Source organism: Salvelinus sp. IW2-2015, linkage group LG24 (genome assembly GCF_002910315.2).
Source record: "Salvelinus sp. IW2-2015 linkage group LG24, ASM291031v2, whole genome shotgun sequence".
NCBI lineage: Eukaryota > Metazoa > Chordata > Actinopteri > Salmoniformes > Salmonidae > Salvelinus > Salvelinus sp. IW2-2015.
Genome location: NC_036864.1, coordinates 1793566 through 1815919, shown reverse-complemented (window position 1 = coordinate 1815919; position 22354 = coordinate 1793566). Strand labels below are relative to the sequence as shown.

The following is a 22354-nucleotide window of genomic DNA, read 5'->3' as shown; positions in this document are numbered from 1 at the left end:
TTTTTTAATTAAATAAGAGAAAAGCTACAAAATGGAGAGATAAAGAGAAAGGAGGGCCAGAAAAGGGATGTTTGGTAAAGATTTGATTATGGTAATAGAGGAATGGTAATGTTGTTTGAGGAGCTATGCAAATTCGCCAGTCACAAGATCAGGACTTCAAATAGGCCTATGGCATTTCAAGAGAACTGTTGCCTTGACTGTTCAGAAGGGTTAAATGTAAACTGAAATCTGGACACTGACTATACAGTGCATTTGGAAAGTATTCAGACCCCCTTGACTTTTTCCACATTTTGTTACTTTACAGCCTTATTCTAAAATGTATTAAATAGATATTTCCCCTTATAAATCTACACACAATTCCCCATGACAAAGCAAAAACAGGTTTGTGGAAATGTTTGCCAATTTATAAAAGAAACTACTGAAATATTACATTTACGTAAGTATTCAAACCCTTTACTCAGTACTTTTATGAAGCACCTTTGGCAGTGATTATAGCCTCGAGTCTTTTTCCGTATGATGCTACAAGCTTGGCACACCTTTATTTGGAGTCCCCCCCCATTATTATCTGCAGATCCTCTCAAGCTCTCTCAGGTTGGCTGGGGAGCTGCACAGCTATTTTCAGGTCTCTCCAGAGATGTTCGATCAGGTTCAAGTCCGGGCTCTGGCTGGGCCACTCAAGGACATTTAGAGACTTGTCCCGAAGCCACTCCTGTGTTGTCTTGGTTGTGTGCTTAGGGTCGTTGTCCTGTTGACGGGCGGCCAGCACTAGGAAGAGTCTTGGGGGTTCCAAACTTCTTCCATTTAAGAATGATGGAGGCCACTGTGTTCTTGGGGACCTCCAATGCTGCAGAAATGTTTTAGTACCCTTCCCCAGATCTGTGCCTCGACACAATCCTGTCTCTGAGCTCTACAGACAATTCGACCTCATGGCTTGGTGTTTGCACTGACATGCACTGTCAACTGTGGGACCTTATATAGACAGGTGTGTGCCTTTCCAAATCATGTCCAATCAATTGAATTTAGCACAGGTGGACTCCAATCAAGTTGTAGAAACATCTCAAGGGTGATCAATGGAAACGATGCACCTGAGCTCAATTTCGTGTCTCATMGCAAAGGGCCTGAATACTTATGTAATTAAGATATTTATGTTTTTTTTATATTTATAAATTTGCCAAAATGTCAACCTGTTTTTGCTTTGTTATTATGGGGTTGTGTGTGTGTGTGTGTGTGTGTGGAGATGAGGATTTTTTTATTTTGTATAATCGATTTTAGAATAGGGCTGTAACGTAACAAAATGTGGAAAAAGTAGTGGTCTGAATACTTTCCAAATGCATGACCTCTGTCTTAATATCTACCGTTTTAATGTTAATACAGACGTGTGTGTGTGTGTGTGGCAGCTTCCAATGGAGTTGATTACATGTCCCTCAGGGAGACATAATAGACAAACCTACTTCAGAGGAGACGGGAAAGAGAGTGAAGGAAACACAGGGCGGTTTGATATGCTTTGTTCCTGTTTACTCTGCTCATTCTTCAGAGGGTTGCCTGGATGGAGGGAGGGATACAGGGTAAACACAGTACCTCCTATAGGCTTTCATCCACTATGGTTACTCAGTGAATTTATCCTCCCCTGCTTGCAAATGAATATATCAGTACTGATCTCAGTGTTTGGGCGGCTCTTGTCTTCAGGGGATATTTTAAACTGCGCCGTCATCTGGACTTGTTCACGCTTCATCAGCCAGTGTTTCCCCCCAAATTAAAACACTTGATTGTATCATTTCCTCAAAGGAGGCCAGTTTCCTGTGCTCATCTGCTGATTTCTAATATAAATTGAGTCCTTTGCAGAGTTAGGCCTCTAGGCTGATTGCACACATTTTGTGTGATTGTGTGTGTGCGCGAATGTGTGATTGTGTACGTCTCCCAGTGTTTTATTTGTGGATGTCGCAGGCTGCCCGCCGTGTGTTTCTATGCCAGGCATGAGGGCAGCTGCTCACTGAGTGGGTGTGAGAGGTCACTGACTGGAGGAGGCCTCAGGAGAACACACACCAACATTGTGTACACACTTCACATACGGTGTCTTCGGAAAGTATTCAGACCCCTTGACTTTTTCCACATTTTGTTACGTTACAGCYTTATTGTAAAATTGATTTAAATAAATACAAATCCTCAGCAGTCTACACACTACCCCATAATGTAAAGCAAAAACGGGTTTCTGGAATTGTTTTGCAAAAATAGATACCTTATTTACGTAAGAATTCAGAACCTTTGCTATGAGACATGAAATTGAGCTCCAGTGCATTCGGTTTCCATTGCTCATCCTTGATGTTTCTACAACTTGATTTGAGTCCACCTTTGGTCAATTCAGTCAATTTGACATGATTTGGAAAGGTGCGCACACACACCTGTCTAGATAAGGTCCCACAGTTGAATGTCAGCAAAAAACCAAGSCATGAGGTCGAAGGAATTGTCCGTAGAACTCAGACTGGATTGTGTCGAGGCACAGATCTGGGGAAGGGTAACAAAACATTTCTGCAGCATTGTTAAATGGAAGAAGTTTGGAATCCCCAGACTCTTCCTAGAGCTKGCCACCCATCCAAACTGAGCAATYGGGGGAGAAGGGCCTTGGTCAGGGAGGTGACCAAGAACCCGATGGTCACTCTGACAGAGCTCCAGAGTTCCTCTTGGAGATGATTGTTCTTCTAGAAGGTTTTCCCATCTCTGTAGCACTCCACCAATCATGTCTTTATGGTAGAGGGGCCAAATGGAAGCCACTCCTCAGTAAAAGGCACATGACAGCCTGCTTGGAGTTTGCCAAAAGGCAGCTAAAGGACTCTCAGACCATGAGAAATAAGATTCTCTGTTCTGATGAAACCAGGATTGAACTCTTTGGCCTGAATGCCAAGCGCCACATCTGGAGGAAACCTGGCACCATCCCTACGGTGAAGCATGTTGGTGGAAACATGCTGTGGGGATGTTTTTCAGCGGCAGGGACTGGGAKGCTAGTCATGATCGAGGCAAAGATGAATGGAGCAAAGTACAGAGCGCTYAGGATCTCAGACTGGGGCGAAGGTTCACCTTCCAACAGGACAAYGACCCTAAGCACACAGTCAAGACAACACTGGGATGCGTTCTCAGCCCCGTCCTGTACTCCCTGTTCACTCATGACTRCATGGCTAGGCACGACTCCAACACCATCAAGTTTGCCGACGATACAACAGTGGTAGGGCTGATCACCGACAACGATGAGACGGCCTATAGGGAGGAGGTGGTGGTTGTGTGGATCCGCTAGAAGACCTGGTTGTGTGGTGTCAGGACAACCTCTCCCTCAACGTGATCAAGACAAAGGAGATGATTGTGGACTACAGGAAAAGGAGGACCGAGCACACCCCCATTTCTTATCGACGGGGCTGTAGTGGAACCGGTTGAGAGCTTCAAGTTCCTTGGTGTCCACTTCACCAACAAACTATCATGGGCCAAACGCACCAAGACAGTGGTGAAGAGGGCACGACAAAGCCTAYTTCCCTCAGCAGAAATGATTTGGCATGGGTCCTCATCCTCACGGTTCAACAGCTGCACCATTTGAGAGCATCCTGACTGGTTGCATCACTGCTTGGTATGGCAACTGCTCGGCCTCCGACCGCAAGGCACTACAGAGGGTAGTGCGTACGGCCCAGTACATCACTGGGGCCAAGCTTCTTGACATCCAGGACCTCTATACCAGGCGGTGTCAGAGGAAGCCCTAAAAATTGTCAGACCCCACACACACCCCAGTCATAGACTGTTTTCCCTACTACCACATGGCAAGCGGTACCGGAGCACCAAGTCTAGGTCCAAAAGGCTTCTTAACAGCTTCTACCCCCAAGCCATAAGACTCCTGATCAGCTAATCAAATGGCTAACCAGGCCCCTATTTTTTTTTTTTTTTTTTTAGAAAAAATGTTATGCTGCTGCTACTCTGTTTATAATCTATGCATAGTCACTTTAAATCTACCTACATATACATATCACCTCAACTAACCGGTGCCCCCGCACATTGACTCTGTACCAGTACCCCCTGTACAAAGCCTCGCTTGTTATTTTACTGCTGCTGTTTAATTATTTGTTACTTTTATTTTTTACTTAACACTTTGTTAAGATTTTTTTAAATTGTTGTTTAAGGGCTTGATTTGAGGAGTGGCTTCCAGACAAGTCTCTCAATTGTCTTGAGTGGCCCAGCCAGAGTCTGGACTTGAACCCAATCTAACATTTCTGGAGAGACCTGAAAATAGCTGTGCAGCAACGCTCCCTATCCAACCTGACAGAGCTTGAGACGATCTGTAGAGAAGATTGGGAGAAACTCCCCAAATACAGAYGTGCCAAGCTTGTAGCGTCATACCCACGAAGACCTGAGGCTGCCAAAKATGCCCCAACAAAGTACTGAATAAATGTAATTTTTCAGTTTCTTATAAATTATGTCTAAACAGTTTTTGCTGTGTGTGTAGATTGAGGGGGGGACAATTTAATAATTCAAAAATCTAAGGCTGTAATGTAACACTGTCGGAAAATTAAAGGGGTCTGAATACTTTTCGAAGGCACATACTTTACCCTCCATGCTGTATTCTCCCTGTTCGTCCCCTTATGGCGCCTGTCAGAGCATGGGATTCAGACACGGGCATAGAGATATTACATTCTAATTGAACCTTTATTTAATTAGGCAAGTCAGTTAAGAACAAATTCTTATTTACAATGACGGCCAAACCCTGACGACGCTTGGCCAATTGTGTGCCGCCCTATGGGACTCCCAATCACGGCCGGTTGTGATACAGCCTGGAATCGAACCAGTGCCTTAAACCGCTGTGCCACTCGGGAGGCCATATACAGACTAGGAAGGTAAAAAAAGGGGAGTAGGATTCTTTAGACTATTGAAATGGTCTCCCATTCCCCTGTGTTTTAACCTCTTAACTCACGTGTCAAACTCGAGGCCTGGCCCTCTAGCCCATTCAATCTGGCCTGCAGGTGGCTTTTCTGGGGGGAAACGATCTTAATTGAAAGGACTAAAACAATATAACTGTGTAGACATACTGGACCTACATTTGTGGTCAGTTTACTTTGTCCAGCTTGCTAACAGTCAACTAAAGCTAGACAGTCCGGGAGCATTGAAAGTTCCAATAGTGATGGAAAGTGGACCATTTTTACGGCGAGGAAACCTAATAAATTTAAGCGCGGGCCTCCAGACCTTGGTAAAGACTGAATGCMAGCCCTGGAAAAAGGAGTTTGACAAACCTATTCGTACTGGTTAACTGGCACTTCTAATGAACTGGCACACAGGCACTGGTCACGAGTATTAATCCCCTGGCCACAGCACACCCAAAATGTTCTCCCTCTGTGAATAAGCCTGCACTGGGACCAGTGCCAGAGATACTGGGTCACCAACCGTTGCCACGCCTTCTTCCCAGTAGCCTAGAGTGCTGCTTCAGGTTACTGTGTGCTAACGGTTAGCGTTACATCACCTTATGGCTTCTGGCATCAGATGATATGAAAACAGTTGTTTTCCTCCACTTCTCGTCTCTTTGGTCTCGCTGTCTCTCTCCCTCTCTCTTTGTACTGTATGCACCTCKCTCTCGTTCTATTGTCTCTGTCTTGGTTCTGTGGGTTAGATGATGACAGGCGAAGGCTATTGATGGATGAGAAGTGGAGTAAATGTTTATTTTCAGCTCAATAAGACGTCTCGGCCTGTTTGTAGCTTAAGGGAGAATGAGATGGCAAATAACACGACAGGAGGCAATTCCTCAGCGGAGATATCCCGGCCGTTCTAGTATGACSTATCTACTGTAGCTTTTCATTCAATATCTCATACAACACTGAGATTGTAGGTGCAAGTGATCCATCAACGTGTCAACTCACTGTCCCCAATCCTGATTTTAAGGCTTTCTGCAAAGTTACAAGGCTCAGATGCATTCTAATCAATATTTAGCTAAACTATGGAACTTTCCGGATTGGTTGTATTGAGCAGGAGTACTGTTGACTATCTYGGAGCAATCATGAATCTATTCCTTGCTTCTGTAATGTTATGGTTTTGCCCGTTTTTAATCCCCATCTAAGTAGAGCAAATCTCAGCGGGAGTTTTTTTGCAAGTCATGGCCTGTGACTGAACCCAGAGGATCACCAAAAAAATCAGTATTTCTACTGCTTCTAGAGGTAAGACTGGCTTTTTAACTCCAGACCTTCGCTACGGCGTTGTTTGCTTGACCTAACGTGGAAGGAATTCTATCWACGTGATCAGGCATCTACTTTAGTAGTCTGTCTGGCAGACAGTATTGCAGTCCAGCCCCTCTCTACAACACATTTACATTACATTTAAGTCATTTAGCAGACGCTCTTATCCAGAGCGACTTACAAATTGGTGCATTCACCTTATGATATCCAGTGGAACAACCACTTTACTCCACTTCCCAAACACCAGGCCAAGCCTGAGGGCTACAGCCTACAGCTGTCTCACGGGGCCCTTATTGCTCCCTATATGAACAGGCTGTTTTGCACAAATCCAACTTGGACAAAACTACAGAAAGAAAAGGGTAATGTCTTCACTGTTTCTGCTATAAAACATCCATCCTTTCCCCCCCCTAACACTCCCTCCCATCACAGCAGACCAGGTGGGTGGATCTGTCATTGATCTTGGTTAGAATCCTCTGATTGTGATGTTGAGGTCTTTCTGTTAGGAGTGCTCTCTGATGTTTGATTCCTTCCCACAGGGTATGATTGCGAGTGGTCTGCCTCTGATGTTGGGGATCTGTGATTGGTCTGTCTGTGATGGTTGGTGTCTGTTATTGGTCTGTCTTYGATTGGACAAAATTGTTTCCCCTATAATCAAACATCAAATGTACCATTATGTAGCCAGCTTGTAGTTTGGTTGACGGTTTACCTGCCACAGATATAATTATTAGGGTTGGAAGGTATCCAGTTTTGTCATGCCGTTTCTGTACCATATTGAGGTATACTGTATTACCGGAGGTTTACACAAGGGGCGCTATTAAACAACAAAAATAATACACACACACAGTGCATTTGGGAAGTATTCAGACTCCTCCACATTTTGGTTACAGGTTACCGCCTTATTCTGAAATGGATTAAGTTGTTTTCCCCCCTCATCAATCTACACACAATTCCCCATAATGACAAAGCAAAAAAGKTTTCGAAATTGTATTAAACATTTTAAACTGATATCACATTTACATAAGTATTCAGAACCTTTACTTAGTACTTTGTTGAAGCACCTTTGGTAGCGATTACAGCCTTGAGTCTTCTTGGGTATGACGCTACAAGCTCGGCACACCTGTATTTGGGGAGCTTCTCCCATTTATTCTCTGCAGATCCTCTCAAACTCTGTCAGGTTGGATGGGCATAGTCACTGCACAGCTATTTTCAATTTCTTCAGAGATGTTCGATCAGGTTCAAGTCCGGGCTCTGGCTGGGCCACTCAAGGACATTCACAGACTTGTCCCGAAGGCACTTCTGAGTTGACTTGGCTGTGTGCTTAGGTTCGTTGTCTTGTTGGAAGGTAAACCTTCATCCTCAGTCTGAGGTCCTGAGCACTCTGAAGCAGGTTTTAATCAAGSATCTCTCTGTACTTGGCTYCGTTCATCTTTGCCTCAATCCTGACTAGTATCCCTGCCGCTGAAAAACATCCCTACAGCATGACGCTGCCACCACCGTGCTTCACCGTTAGGATGGTCCCAGGTTTCCTCCAGAAGTGATGCTTGGAATTCATGTCAAAGATTTCAACTTGGTTTCATCAGACCAGAGAATCCTGTTTCTCATGGTCTAAGAGTTCTCCAAGCAGGCTGTCATGTGCCTTTTTACTGAGGAGTGACTTCCGTCTGGCCACTCTACCATAAAGGCCTGATTGGTGGAGTGCTGCACAGATGGTTGTCCTTCTGGAAGGTTTTCCCATCTCCACAGAGGAATCTGGAGCTCTGTCAGAGTGACCATCGGGTTCTTGATCACCTCCCTGACCAAGGCCCTTCTCCCCTGATTGTTTGGTGGTTCCAAACTTCTTCCATTTAAGAATGATGGAGGCCACTGTATTCTTGGACATTCAATGCCGCAGAAATGTTTTGCTACCCTTCCCCAGATCTGTGCCTCGACACAATCCTGTCTCGGAGCTCTACGGACAATTCCTTCGACCTCATGGCTTGGTTTTTGCTCTGACATGCTCCGTCAACTGTGGGACCTTATATAGAAAGGTGTGTGCCTTTCCAAATCATGTCCAATCAATTGAATTTACCACAGGTGGACTCCAACCAAGTTGTAGAAACCTCTCAAGGATGTTCAATGGAAGCAGGATTCACCTAAGCTCAATTTCGAGTCTCATAGCAAAGGGTCTGAATACTTATGTAAAGGTATCCGTTTTTTATTTCTAATAAATTTGCTAAAATGCCTTCTGTTTTTGCTTTGTTATTATGGGGTATTATGTGTAGATTGAGGAAAAYGTTTAATCAATTTTAGAACAAGGCTTTAATGTAACAAAATGTGGAAAAAGTCAAGGGGTCTGAGTACTTTCTGTGTGTACAAAACATTAAGAACACCTGCTTTTTCCATGAGACTGACCAGGTGAATCAAGTTCAAAGCTGTGAKCCCTTATTTATATCACTTGTTAAGACCTGTTAAAGAAGCATTTTTAAGTCTTGAGACATGGCTTGTGTTTGTGCCATTCAGCGGGTGAATGGGCAGGACAAAATATTTAAGTGCCTTTTGAATGGGCTATGGTAGTAGGTGCCAGGCACATCAGTTTGTGTCAAGAACTGCAGAGCTACGGAGTTTTTCACACAACCGTTTTCCATGTGTATCAAGAATGGTCCACCACCCAAACAACATCCAGCCAACTTGACAATGCTGTGGGAAGCTTTGTAAACGACATGGGCCAGCATCCCTGAGGAACACTTTCAACGTGTTGTAGAGTCCATGGCCCAATGAATTTAGACTGTTCTGTTGGCAAAAAGGGGGGGTTGCAACTTGATATTAGGATGTTTTTTTTTTACACACACACAGAGTATACAAAAAAATATTTAGAATTTAAAAAAATTATACACAACAATTTAGGCAACAGGGATCTTGATCCAGGAGGGATTGAATGTCTGGTGTAACCAAGAAGCTTGATCTTGACATCTAGCCATCTTAGTTAGCAAATGTATAGCTGGAGCACTGAACTAGATATCAATTAGTTGATACTTATGGCGGGTGGGGGTTGTTTATGGGTACCCATGAGCGGTATTGTAAATCTTAATGTCGATATTTCAAAATAGTCCGTTATACGGTGTAAGCCTAATAATTCTCGATGTTTTCTGCCCGGGAGCAAACATGAGACCAGCTCAATGCCGGCTGCTGACTCTCTAGTCATTTTCTGAGAAACCAACCTTCACAATCATAGAAATAGAACTGAGGGGAGTAATATGTTTCACCCAGAGTTTGAGAAAGAACCCTTCAGTTGGGCTATGCAGCGTCCTAGTTCTTTAAATTCCTGGGTTCTGCAACATAGACCCCCAACACACCCCCATGCTGTGTTGTCTTCTTAGATCTCTCTTTATGTGGTGTCTCTCTTGTCATGTGTTTTTGTCCTCCACTTTTATTTTTTAATTCCAGCACCCGTCCCYGCTGGAGGCCTTTTGGTAGGCCGTCATTGTAAATAAGACGAATGAATAAAATCATTAAACACACACACTACTGCTCGTTCCTCAGTGCTGCAGATCCTCCATGCTAGGTCTGCACTGCTGATTCTCTGCTCCTCAGGACCAGATCACATGACCTGGGTGTTTACTTCCTGTTCCAGACGCACCCAGTCTAGCCCCTCCCCTCTCTGCCCCCCCCCCCTGTTTCTCTCTATCCTCCTTCTCAAATCAACTCTCTCTGACATTTGGGCTACAGAGCGAAGGCTCTCTGTTTTTTAGTTTTTCATTCATCTCACCGTCTTTTCTCGTCATCCCTTGTTAATCACTGGCTGCATCCCAAGTAGGGCATCTTAACTAAATTCCTTTCTCTCTTCTCATCCCTTCTCTCTCTCATGCGGTGTTTGCCTCTCATGGACTTGACAGGCAGCGTAATAGATTAAGACACGCTGCAGTCAGGAATGCTGCAGGGAGAAGAAGCTGCTGCAGTAGTGTGTGTTTTTGGCTTTATGTGCGTGTTGGCCGCGACTGTCTTTGTCTGTGGCAGGAGCCTYTTAAAGGGACACCCTGCCTGCGTTGGTCCGTTGGCGGCTGGTAAACCTGCAGTGGCTCAGAATAACGGCAGCTTCCACGCTTTCCTTCTCTCCTCCCTCCTTTTCATCCTCTGTTGCTTTCTTTAACACAATCCTATTTCTGTCGCTTTCTCTTGACATCTTTTTCATCTACTGATTCCCCCCCCACTCTTCCCCTCTTTCACCATCTCTCTCTCTCACCTGGTATWGGTCTGGTAATCTGTGGACTAAAGCCATGAGTCAGTTGGGGGGGGAGAGAGTGGTTGAGTCATCAGTGTTGCGTTTAGACTAGAGGACAGAGAGTCAGTCGGTAGGGATCTCCTTTGCAACGCTTTTCAAAACGGGAGGGAAACGCACTGGCCGTGTGAGTCATCATACTGGAGATATAGCTACTCCGCCGCGTGTGTCGGTTTTATTCATGCATGTTTTAACGTGTGTTAAGTCGATCTCATGTATGTTTTAACGTGCGTTTCTTCTGTGTGTGTGTGACGTCATGCCTGTATTAATGTTAATTCAGCCTCTTGGTGTGTGTGTTCGTGCGTGCAGATGAGTTCTGGGGCTCTCACCATGGAGCCCGCCTTTCAGGACATCCAGTGTGTGGGCGTGTGCGTTGACATTACGCCTGTATGAACGTGCGCTTCTCCTCTGTGTGCAGGCGGGTTCGGGGGCTCTCAACATGGCTGCAGCCTTTCAAGACTTCCAGAGGAGCGAGTCGGACCGGCTAAACGAGGTGAAGGGTCATCTGGAGATTGCCTTGCTGGAGAAACACTTCCTACGTAAGTAACCTTAACAACCCTAACACACGTTTTATCTACTGGAGCTTTTTATTCATCCTCCGTTGCTATCTGCTTGTGGACATGAATTGGGGAGTCCGGGTGAGAATGGGAGAGGCTGGGGAGGAATGGGTGTTGTGATGGGGATGAGAGGATGGTGGAGGGATGGACGAGAGAGTTGATACTGAGCCTGAGGGGGAAGCAAATTCAATTGTGCCGATTCATGTTCATACTCTAACACACACACCTCTGTGCTGGGTCAGCCACTCTCGTAATGCCTCTGGCCAATGTGGCTGCCCTGCCCCATTAACCCAACTCAGGGATGGGTACATACTGTACCATGCTACGGTATTGTAGCACGTGTAGTGGCCTGTGCTGTTTGTGTGTGTGTGCAGTTTTTCCATCCACAGGTCTGCCAGTGTGCCTCTGCATCCCTGAGAGTGTGAGCATGCATTGCTGAAGCTAACACGCGGGCCAAAACTGTATGACTAAAGCCTTTTGCTAAGGCTATATGGCTAAAGCTATAGTGAAGCTAAAGCTATATGGCTAAATATACACTCCCCTAGTAATTATTTGGACAGTGAAGCTAAAATGTTTAATTTAGCTCTATACTCCAGCATTTTGGATTTGATRTTTTATATGTGGCGACAGTACAGAATATCACCTTTTTTATTTGAGGGTATTCTTCATACATACTGTTTTTTTTWWTWTTTAGAAATGAMAGCACTTTGACTCTAAGTCCTGTGTGCTGTTAAATAAAACAACCCACASAAATAGACTTCCCTAATTCATAAACTGACTCTGTAGTGAGAATGTAAGCTAATTAAAAGCAAGCTAATTGCAATGCCTCATAAAGATTCACATTGGTTAAAGAGGATGGGCTATCAGCTGATCATTCATGTTGTTGATTATGTAAATCTGCTAGTTAGCTAGCTATGCTGTTCTGCTGCTGAYGTGCCTCTTACCAGTGGCGATTTTGGCATGTAAACCTTGGTGGGGCAAATACCCCATTTTTTAAAAAACATTTTTTAATATTTATTTTTTTAATGGTTGATGCATGCCAGCAAAGCCACTACACAACACTAAACAATACATAAATTGCACTATAATGGTGAGAAACGGTGCCCACAAACTGTTAGGGTCTACATAAAGCMGTCCCAACAGCAGAGCTTTCTTTTCAGCACCATGGAGTGAATCCTTACCACCGCTACACCTGTCTATCAGCAGAGACTTGTCTGGCAGCGACACAGTTCATTCAGCCTCATTTACTGCCTTTTTAAAAAGACATAGCTGATATGGCTGACTTGCTTAAACAAATGTGTTTTCTACTGATTATTGAGATTTACAAATTATGGCATAAGGGACCGACAAGCGCATAAGAGGCCATCCGTAATTTCTATTAAGACATTAATGAGCGAGCTAGGACGGATGTAGTCAGTATAACTATTTGTTCAGCACTTTTGAAATGTACAGGGACAGAATACAGAACATGGGCCTTTCGTACAGTATTCTCCCTGTACACCAAGTCAGCACAGTAGGATAAATAAAGGGAGCATATAAGCAGATAATGAAAGCTCTTACAATATTAGTTTTCGCTAAAACAGGCTATAGACTACCTGTGCACCACCAAGTCAGAACAGTAGGCTAAATTATGAAGGGAAAGGGACAMAATTATTAGGGTGAGGCACATGGGCTACTAACAGCTTACTACACAACATACACTTAGTATTACTTTCTTAGCTACAGTATACATATCTCCCTGGCATATTACATAATGTCTGCAGCAGCATACAAGACATTTTTGGACTCCCCTTGTTGTGCAATGCTCACTTGAACAGGAAGGTGGTGCGGCTGTCCTTGTGGGCATATTTTGTCATCAAAGTCTGGCATTCTTTGGTTTTATGGGGCTTTCAAGATGCTGGGAACTCGGGCGGGGGGGGGAGAATAAGGTCAACTCATGACATCAGTGATCTTTGTCGGAGCTCTAGAAAGAGGCCAGAGTTCTCAACTTGGATTTAAGTTGGATGACTGTTAAACATTTTGCGAGTCGGTACTTGTTTTCTTTGTGTTTTTTTCCAGAGTTTCCAGTTATCTTCAGCTGTAGTGTATTAAAGTATTTATTTAAAAGGTTAGTATTTTGGTCTCATATTCCTAGCATGCAATGATTACATCAAACTTGGTACTCTACAAACTTGGATGTTGGATTCATATGCAGTTTGTTCTTGTGTTTCGGATTATGTTGTGTCCAATTTTAATGCTTAATAATGAATTTGGTCATTTTGGAGTCACTTTTATTGTAACCAATAAAATATGTTTCTGAACACGTCTACATTCAATGTGGATGCTACCATGATTACGGATAGTCTCTGTTACGTATACGCCGGGAGTCAGAAAGCAGGTGAGTTTTTAATACGGAACAGATGCAAAAGAACAAACATGGGATGTGAACTGAACATGAGACAGTAACACCTAAGGACTGATTTAACAAAGAGGGCTAAATAATCAGGGAAGTTCAGGTGTCCGTAATGATGGGTTGCCAGGACCCGTGGTTAGTAAACTGGCGACGTCGGGCACCGGAGTGGGACTAGACGTGACAATCGTGAATAATCAGTGGCATAGTTATAGATGAATAAATATCATAACCCCCCCCCAAAAAAAATGCTAACCGCCTCTGTTATTAATGGTGAGAGTTTAGCATGTTTTGAGGGTATGATCTTATGACACCTTCAGATGGGGGTTAGATACATAAAATGCTTTGATTTCTAAATGATTAAATGGATATGTATTAAAATAACCCTGAATAAAAGGTGCCATTCTGTACCTTTGCCTCATACAGTACCCATCAAAAGTTTGGACACCTACTCATTCAAGGTGTTCTTTATTTTTTTTACTATTTTCTACATTGTAGAATAATAGTGAAGACATCAAAACTATGAAATGTAACATATGGAGTCGTTAAACAAATCAAAATATATTTCAGATTCTTCAAAGTAGCCACCCTTAGCCTTGACAGCTCTGCACACTCTTGGCATTCTCTCAACCAGCTTCACCTGGAATGCTTTTCAAACAGWTTTGAAGGAGTTTCCACATGCTGAGCACTTGTTGGCTGCTTTTAGTCCAACTCAGCCCAAACCATCTCAATTTTGTTGAGGTGAGGTAATTGTGGAGGCCAGGTCAACTGATGCAGCACTCCATCACTCTCCTTGGTCAAATAGCCCTTATACAGCCTGGAGGTGTGTTGGGTCATTGTCCTGTTGAAAAATAAATGATAGTCCCACTAAGTGCAAACCAGATGGGATGGCGTATCACTGCAGAATGCTGTGCTAGCCATGCTGTTTCAGTGTGCCTTGAATTCTAAATAAATCACTGAGTGTCACCAGCAACGCACTATCGTACCACCTCCATGCKTCACAGTGCAAACCACACATGCAGAGATCATCCGTTCACCTACTCTGCGTCTCCGAGGCATGGCGGTTGCAACCAAAAATCTAAAATTTGGACGAATCAGACTGAAGGACAGATTTCTATCAGTCGAATGTCCATTGCTCGTGTTTCTTGTGCCAAGCAAGTCTCTTCTTATTGGTGTCCTTATTAGTGGTTTCTTTGCAGCAATTTGACCATGAAGGCCTGATTTTCATGCAGTCTCCTCTGAACAGTTGATGTTCATGCGTCTGTTACTTGAACTCTGAAGCATTTATTTGGACTGCAATCTGAGGCTAGTAACTCCAATGAACTTATCCTCTGCAGCAGAGGTAACTCTGGTTCTTCCTTTCCTGTGGTGGTCCTCATGAGAGCCAGTTTCATCATAGCGTTTGATGKTTTTTGCGACTGCACTTGAAGAAATTCCACAAATTAACTTTTAACAAGGCACACMTGTTAATTGAAATGTATTCCAGGTGACTACCTCATGAAGCTGGTTGAGAGAATGCCAAGAGTGCAAAGCTGTCATCAAGGAAAAGGGTGGCTACTTTGAAGAATCTCATATATAAAATATATTTTGATTTAACATGTTTTTTGTTGTTGGTTACTACATGATTCCATATGTGTTATTTCATAGTTGTTGATGTCTTCACTATTATTCTATGTAGAAAATAGTAAAAATAAAGAAATCCTGGAATTGAGCGTCAACTTTTGACTGGTACTATAAATATGTAACATTTCATGTCAAATGTATAGATCCAAATGAAATGTTTTTAGCTAAAGCTGGAATTGCTGCCGGGTGTATTCTGTTAAGTTTTTCTTATATAGGTGTATTCTGTTAGCAGTTTAATTATTTAGGCGTAGTCCATCTCAGCCCTGTAGAGGGTCCTTATGAAGACCCTGTTACACACAGATGGATGAGAGACTCGTCATCTAATAACAGCACGGTCTCATCRCCAGTACTCATTTAGACAGACAAATAATGTCCCAGTGAATGTTGTCTACAGAGTTGAGTGCCATTGTGTCGTTGGTACTTACCCTGACCAACAAAAAAAAGTGGGCTAATTTGCTCTTTCAAGTTCACTCTCTCCTGTTTGTGTGGGATCTGTATGGAGAGGGAAGGTGGACTGTTATAAAATATRATCTGCATATATACTTGACATACTCATGCATTATTCACCTCTGCTTTGTTACCAATGACAGTCGTCCATACCTGAAGTTTGAGTTCGTGTTTAGCGTGCTATAGAAGACTGTCACAACATGGCAGCCTTGCCTTGCTGAAGGTCCGAATAGAGATGTTGTTTAGTCCCTGGCCTCTCTACACACTTCATACTGAATGGCAGTAGGGGACTGTTGTGTTCGTGAACTAGAGTGAATCTGTTTCTGGGTAATACAGKTCCCGACCAGGCCTCTCTCTGCTTTCTTTCTCCAGTCCTCTATCCCTCTCTTCCTCCCAGTGTAATTGGACCAGTAGGAGCGGTGAAGCATGAGAATCCATTAGCAGCTAAATGGACTTTGCTCTGTTCATTCTTGCTTTCTGTTCATCTCTGCTTTCTGTTCTGTTCATCTCTGCACAGTTTGTTCAGTGTGGGGAGGTAGTGGAGCAGGGGGAGGAGAGAAATAGACCGGAATATGGGGTCTGAGTGGATGAGATTCAACTGGCTAGTGGTTAGACTATAAAAAAAACTCAAGCTACTAGACAGGCTATGCTACTAAAACTCTCAGGCAATCTGTATACATGCGGTAAAGAGATCAATCGAACTCGACTAAAATAATGGAAATGCCATGAAAATGCAAGGGGGAAAGTTTGCCCCCCCAGCAAAATTGGCCTATATTTAGACTATTGTTTGTGTATTTCACACTATGTTGAGAAAAAGAACTGACGATAATGCTTGTTTGCATGTCGACCCCAGTACGTGTTCATGTCATCGTCCCCAATCAACTGCATTACACTTGGGACTGACTACCACCACTGATTTCTGTATGCTAGCTATGCTACCAGCTTATATGAACAGGAGTTAGCATTTAGCAGTCAGAACAAGTATTTGATACACTGCTGATTTTGCAGGTTTTCCTACTTACAAAGCATGTAGAGGTCTGTCATTTTTATCATAGGTACACTTCAACTGTGAGAGATGGATCTTAAAACAAAAAATCAGAAAATCACATTGTATGATTTTTAAGTAATTCATTTGCATTTTATTGCATGACATAAGTATTTGATCACCTACCAACCAGTAAGATTCGGCTCTCACAGACCTGTTAGTTTTTCTTTAAGAAGCCCTCCTGTTCTCCACTCTTTACCTGTATTAACTGCACCTGTTTGAACTCGTTACCTTATAAAAAAGAACGTCACACACTCAATCAAACGACTCCAACTCTCCACACTGGCCAAGACCAAGAGCTGTGTAAGGACATCGGGATAAAATTGTAGACCTGCACAAGGCTGGGATGGGCTACAGGCAAGCAGCTTGGTGAGAAGGCACAACTGTTGGCACATTATTAGAAAATGGAAGAAGTTCAAGTGACGGTCAATCACCCTCGGTCTGGGGCTCCATGCAAGATCTCACCTCGTGGGGCATCAATGATCATGAGGAAGGTGAGGGATCAGCCCAGAACTACACTGCAGGACCTGGTCAATGACCTGAAGAGAGCTGGGACCACGTCTCAAAGAAAACCATTAGTAACACACTACGCCGTCATGGATTAAAATCCTGCAGCGCACGCAAGGTCCCCTGCTCAAGCCAGCGCATGTCCAGGCCCGTCTGAAGTTTGCCAATGACCATTGGATGATCAGGAGGAGGAATGGGAGAAGGTCATGTGGTCTGATGAGACAAATAGAGCTTTTTGGTCTAAACTCCTCGCCGTGTTTGGAGGAAGAAGAAGGATGAGTACAACCCCAAGAACACCATCCCAACCGTGAAGCATGGAGGTGGAAACATCATTTTGGGGATGCTTTTATGCAAAGGGGAAGGACGACTGCACGTATTGAGGGGAGGATGGATGGGCCATGTATCGCGAGATTGGCCAACAACTCCTTCCCTCAGTAAGAGCATTGAAGATGGGTCGTGGCTGGGTCTTCCAGCATGACAACGACCCGAAACACACAGCCAGGGCAACTAAGGAGTGGCTCGTAAAAGCATCTCAAGGTCCTGGAGTGGCCTAACAGTCTCCAGACCTGAACAAATAGCCATCTTTGAGGGAGCTGAAAGTCCGTATTGCCCAGCAACAGCCCCGAACCCTGAAGGATCTGGAGAAGTGCTGTATGGAGAGTGGGCAAAAATCCTGCCTGGCATGTGTCAAGAACTACAGAAACGTATGATCTCTGTAATTGCAAACAAGGTTTCTGTACAAATATTAAGTTCTGCTTTTTCTGATGTATCAAATACTTATGTCATGCAATAAAATGCAAATGAAATACTTAAAAATCATACAATGTGATTTTCTGGATTTTTGTTTTAGATTCCGTCACAGTTGAAGTGTACTTGATAAAATTACAGACCTCTACATGCTTTGTAAGTAGGAAAACCTGCAAATCAGCAGTGTTTCAAATACTCTTCTCCCCACTGTGTGTGGTGTATATATATATCTCAGACTGTAACCACTTGTGGGCCTGTTACAATGCATAGATTTGTTGAATGTGGAGCCAATCTGGCATCCTATCAAATCAAACGAGATTGTTGACTAGGAGGACCGAGCATGTCCCCATTCTCATTGATGGGGCTGTCGTGAAGCAGGTTGAGAGCTTCAAGTTCCTTGGTGTCCACGTACACCAACATTATGGTCCAAGCACACAAGACAGCTGTGAAGAGGGCACGACAAAGCCTATTTCCCCCTCAGGAGAAAAAATTTGGCATGGTCCTCAGATTCTCTAAGTTCTACAGGTGCCGCCGGTAGAGATGTTATTCCTAATGGTTGCGTCACTGCCTTTTTATGGCAACTGCTCGGCCTCCGACCGCAAGGCACTACAGAGGGTAGTCCGTATGGCCCAGTACATCACTGGATCTAAGCTGCCGGTACCGGAGCACCAAGTCTAGGTCCAAAAGGCTTCTTAACAGATTTTACCCCCAAGCCATAAGACTGCTGAACAGGTAATCAAATGGCTACCCGGACTATTTGCATTGTGTACTGACATTAGTGTCTAGTTTGAGAAACACGTCTCACAAGTCCGGCTGATAGCTTCATTAAATACTACCCGCAAAACACCAATGTCAACAGTGAAGAGGCGACTCCGGGATGCTGGCCTTCTGGGCAAACAGTGGCTACTTTGAAGAATATAAAACAGATTTCGATTTAACACCATTTTGGTTACTACTTGATTTCATAGTTTTGATGTCTTCACTATTATTCTACAATGTAAAAAATAAAGAACCCCTTGAATGAGTAGGTGTGTCAACTTTTGACTGGTACAACAGGGCTCAAAAATAGTGTGCTATGTAGGGTATAGGGTGCCATTTGGGATGCAGCACCCGTCACTATGTGAGATGGAGAGTCGGTGAGGAAACAACAGGCTTGTCTGTGTTGTGGTGGTCCTGTTCGTTCTTGTGTTGCCTGATCATCTTTACCACTGAGTATTGATATTGTCAACCAATCACTCCTTCCACTTCAGTTCTACAGGGACCGTTTTCCCAGTGCTGTTGTAGCACTAACCAGAGTCATTGACTTAAGGTGGGTTTGTAGAGTGCGCCGCCCTATGGGACTTCCGGTCACGGCTGGTAATGACACAGGCTGTAGTGACGCCGCAGCACTGCGATGCAGTGTCTTAGAACGCTGCGCCCCTCAGGGGGGCAGGTCATATATTTAAAAAATATATATAAATCAGATTATTTCACATGTAGATGTGGGAAGCTAAAAATGCTAGCTAGCTTGCTATTTTTTTTTTTTAGCCAGGCTGACCGCTAGTTACTGCTAGCAAGGGAAGGCAACGCTTCCTTGCTTTCACAAACTGAGCTGACAAATGTTTTTATCGCCCCCTTGTGAATGGGAGTGGGACCGGTGTGCATATCACAATACCAAAAGGTGTCTGCTGCTCCAAAAAATCCCACCCCACCCATGCGTACACACATACATACATAGATCAACTGAGTGAAGCTTGTAACATCCTCCTCTCCTGTTGGGTCAGTGGGTGTGTTGTGATGCGTGACAGACAGAACAGCTGGTCCCTCTCTCTCACTGCGTGTGTGTGTGTTACATTGTTGCTGTGTCACTGTTGCCCTACTGTAGCTCCTGGCTCTCAGAACGAGTACACTTTTTAGATCTCGCTCTCTGTCATGGCTGATTCAACCTCGCTTCCCTACAACCCTCTCACTTCATGTACCCTGTGAAAATATGACAATGGCTCCTAGAACGACAAAGCAYGATCGATACAGGTGCTTGTTTGGCTCTATTATGACTGGTTACTGAATGAGCTACTAACTTCCTAGCTAGAGCTGTGCTTTTATATGTTACTCATTGTGCAGAAGAGGAATCTCAGTACTATCGTTGGTTTGGTTTCCACTGCTTGCAGCCTGTTGTGTGGTTGTCGGGGGTGTGTCTGTACTTCATGATTCTGCAGCATGCATATTGCAGGCAGATGTCTCCTTTAAGCATAAAGTACTGCAGATAACAAGATATTGCACAATGGATGTTTAAATTTATATAAGGAGTTTATCGCGATACATGGAACATTAGGCAGCAGCAAGCAGGCCGCAAACAAACAGCATCCTCCTCCAGCCCTCTGTCTTACATGCCACTGTAAATAGCTGGAGATATCTCCCTGGTTGTCACCAGACTAATACTGTAATTATGCTGTTTAGGACCCAGCAGTTAAACTATATTCAATACGTTATATGGATGATATAACATGGGCGTATACCGTCAGTAATAAAGTCATTTTCATTTATATAGAATATAATTGTAGTTCTTTCAGTCGACTCCGATCTCACTATGGGTCATTTRGTTTAAGCCTGATTCAAGCCCGTCTAACAGGCCAATCTATATAACACCCTGCAAYGCTATGGTTTCTTCGCCACTTCATAAGTCTTTGGTTACTAGCTCGTTAAGCAGCTTTCTTCAGAATACTAGTGCTCTTAACTGTTCCTTTTGGCGTGGATTTAGTMTTTTATTAGGGTCACCATTGGCTGYTGTGAAAGCACCAGCTACTCTTCCTGGGGGATGCCACCCGCCACAGTTGTGGCTTCTTTTCTATTTTCAGGAACTTCAGCTTAATTTGACTGATTTTTCAAGTTAGCTTGTTAGGAGCGYTTTTTGTAGTCGGCTAGCTACAGTACACCTGTTGCCTGGCATGCATGCAATTAGCATTGATCGCTCGCTAGCGCCACTGCTTYAGCATCCCGCCTATAGGTTTCCACTAGCTTTAGCTCATTTTACCTGTGGTCTCTAGCTCACCATCGGTCCCCACCGATCAGAGTTAGCTGAACATTCCAGTGTCGCTTCGCTGGCTAGTGGGCTAACGGCACCACGGGTGTTTTTAGCTGTCAACTTATGCGCTAAACCCCCATTCAGTTTGTTTGGCTAACATGAGCGGTGCTGTTTCTTCATAGTGTGTTACGCCACCTTTGAAGCACCATCCCTTTTAAATTCCCCTGTAGAAGTTGACCTAGCCGTGTGTTTCTACCTCGTGTTACTTAGTTTACACACCGGGTCACTACTGTGTTTCACGCGACAGCTAGCTAGCTATCATCACTCAGGTGAAGATAACCAGCTAATTAGCTAKCCCTGTTAGCTCTACTTTYACTACACCRAAAGTATAAAGACTGCATTTGTTTCCCCCCACCCTGGTAAATAAAGSTGTCGTCCTGCTTACCTGACTCAAGCTCACGTTACCCCGTGTCTCTCAACTTCGCGTTGTAGTAGCAGTGTGAGTAGCTATCTATCCCCACGGTAATTCCATTTGCTKTCGTYCGTCMGGTCGAAACGAGAYGTTGACAGGCTTACAGTCAAGTTGTCAGGGAAGGGGGAGAAAAAGCACCCAAGCCTAGCAAAGCTTGCCTGTCAATTGTGGGTATGATTCCCATCGGCTCTGTGCTACTTGCCTCRGCGTAGACCACRTTTTCGCTGGKCCCTGGTGTCATTAAATGTAGAGTACAGCACATGCACACTTCCATTAGTCCACAACGCTTGGAGAATGTTTACTTCTGAACAATGTTTCCTTTATTATCACCATTTCCTGCCATAATGTTCCTGTCATAACCTTGTTTAGCTCTAAACTCTTAGCTCCTGAGGCCGCTAGATGTGTTTTTTCTTTTTTTTCCCTCACCTTTATTTAACCAGGTAGGCCAGTTGAGAACGAGTTCTCACTTACAACTGCGACCTGACCAAGATAAAGCAAAGCAGTGCAACAAAAACAACAGAGTTACACAAACAAATGTACGTCAATAACGCAATAGAAAAATCTGTGTGCAAATGTAGATGAGTTGGGAGGTAATGCAATAAATAGGCCATAGAGGTGAAATAATTACAATTTAGCATTATCACTGGAGTGATAGATGTGCAGATTATKATGTGCAAGTAGAGATAATGGGGTGCAAGAGGATAAATATGRGGATGAGGTATTTGGGTGTGCTATTTACAGATTGGCTGTGTACAGTGATCGATAARCTGCTCTGACAGCTGGTGCTTAAAGTTAGTGAGGGAGATATAAGGCTTCAGTGATTTTTATTTTTAATTGCAGTTCGTTCCAGTCATTGGCAGCAGAGAACTGGAAGGAAAGGCGGCCAAAGGAAGTGTTGGCTTTGGGGATGACCAGTGAAATATACCTGCTGGAGCGCATGCTACGGGTGGGTGTTGCTATGGTGACCAGTAAGCTGAGATAAGGCGGGGCTTTACCTAGCAAAGACTTAGATCACCTGGAGCCACTGGGTTTGGCGACGAAGATGTAGTGAGGGCCAGCCAACGAGCGCATACAGGTCGCAGTGGTGGGTAGTATATGGGGCTTTGGTGACAAAACGGAT

The 22354-nt window shown here is 44.0% G+C and overlaps 1 protein-coding gene across 3 annotated transcripts in view; it reads left to right on the top strand.

Annotated features, from left to right (window-relative positions):
• gramd4a (GRAM domain containing 4a) overlaps positions 1-22354 on the top strand; it is a 62640-nt gene that overhangs the window by 6796 nt on the left and 33490 nt on the right. For 2 of the 3 annotated variants that reach the window (XM_023969606.2, XM_023969605.2), the window contains exon 3: positions 10865-10985. In XM_023969606.2, the coding sequence (XP_023825374.1) occupies positions 10865-10985 (121 nt within the window). Of the gene's footprint in view, positions 1-9868; positions 10574-10864; positions 10986-22354 lie in introns of those variants that run through there. The other variant, XM_023969608.2, reaches the window with a different exon arrangement.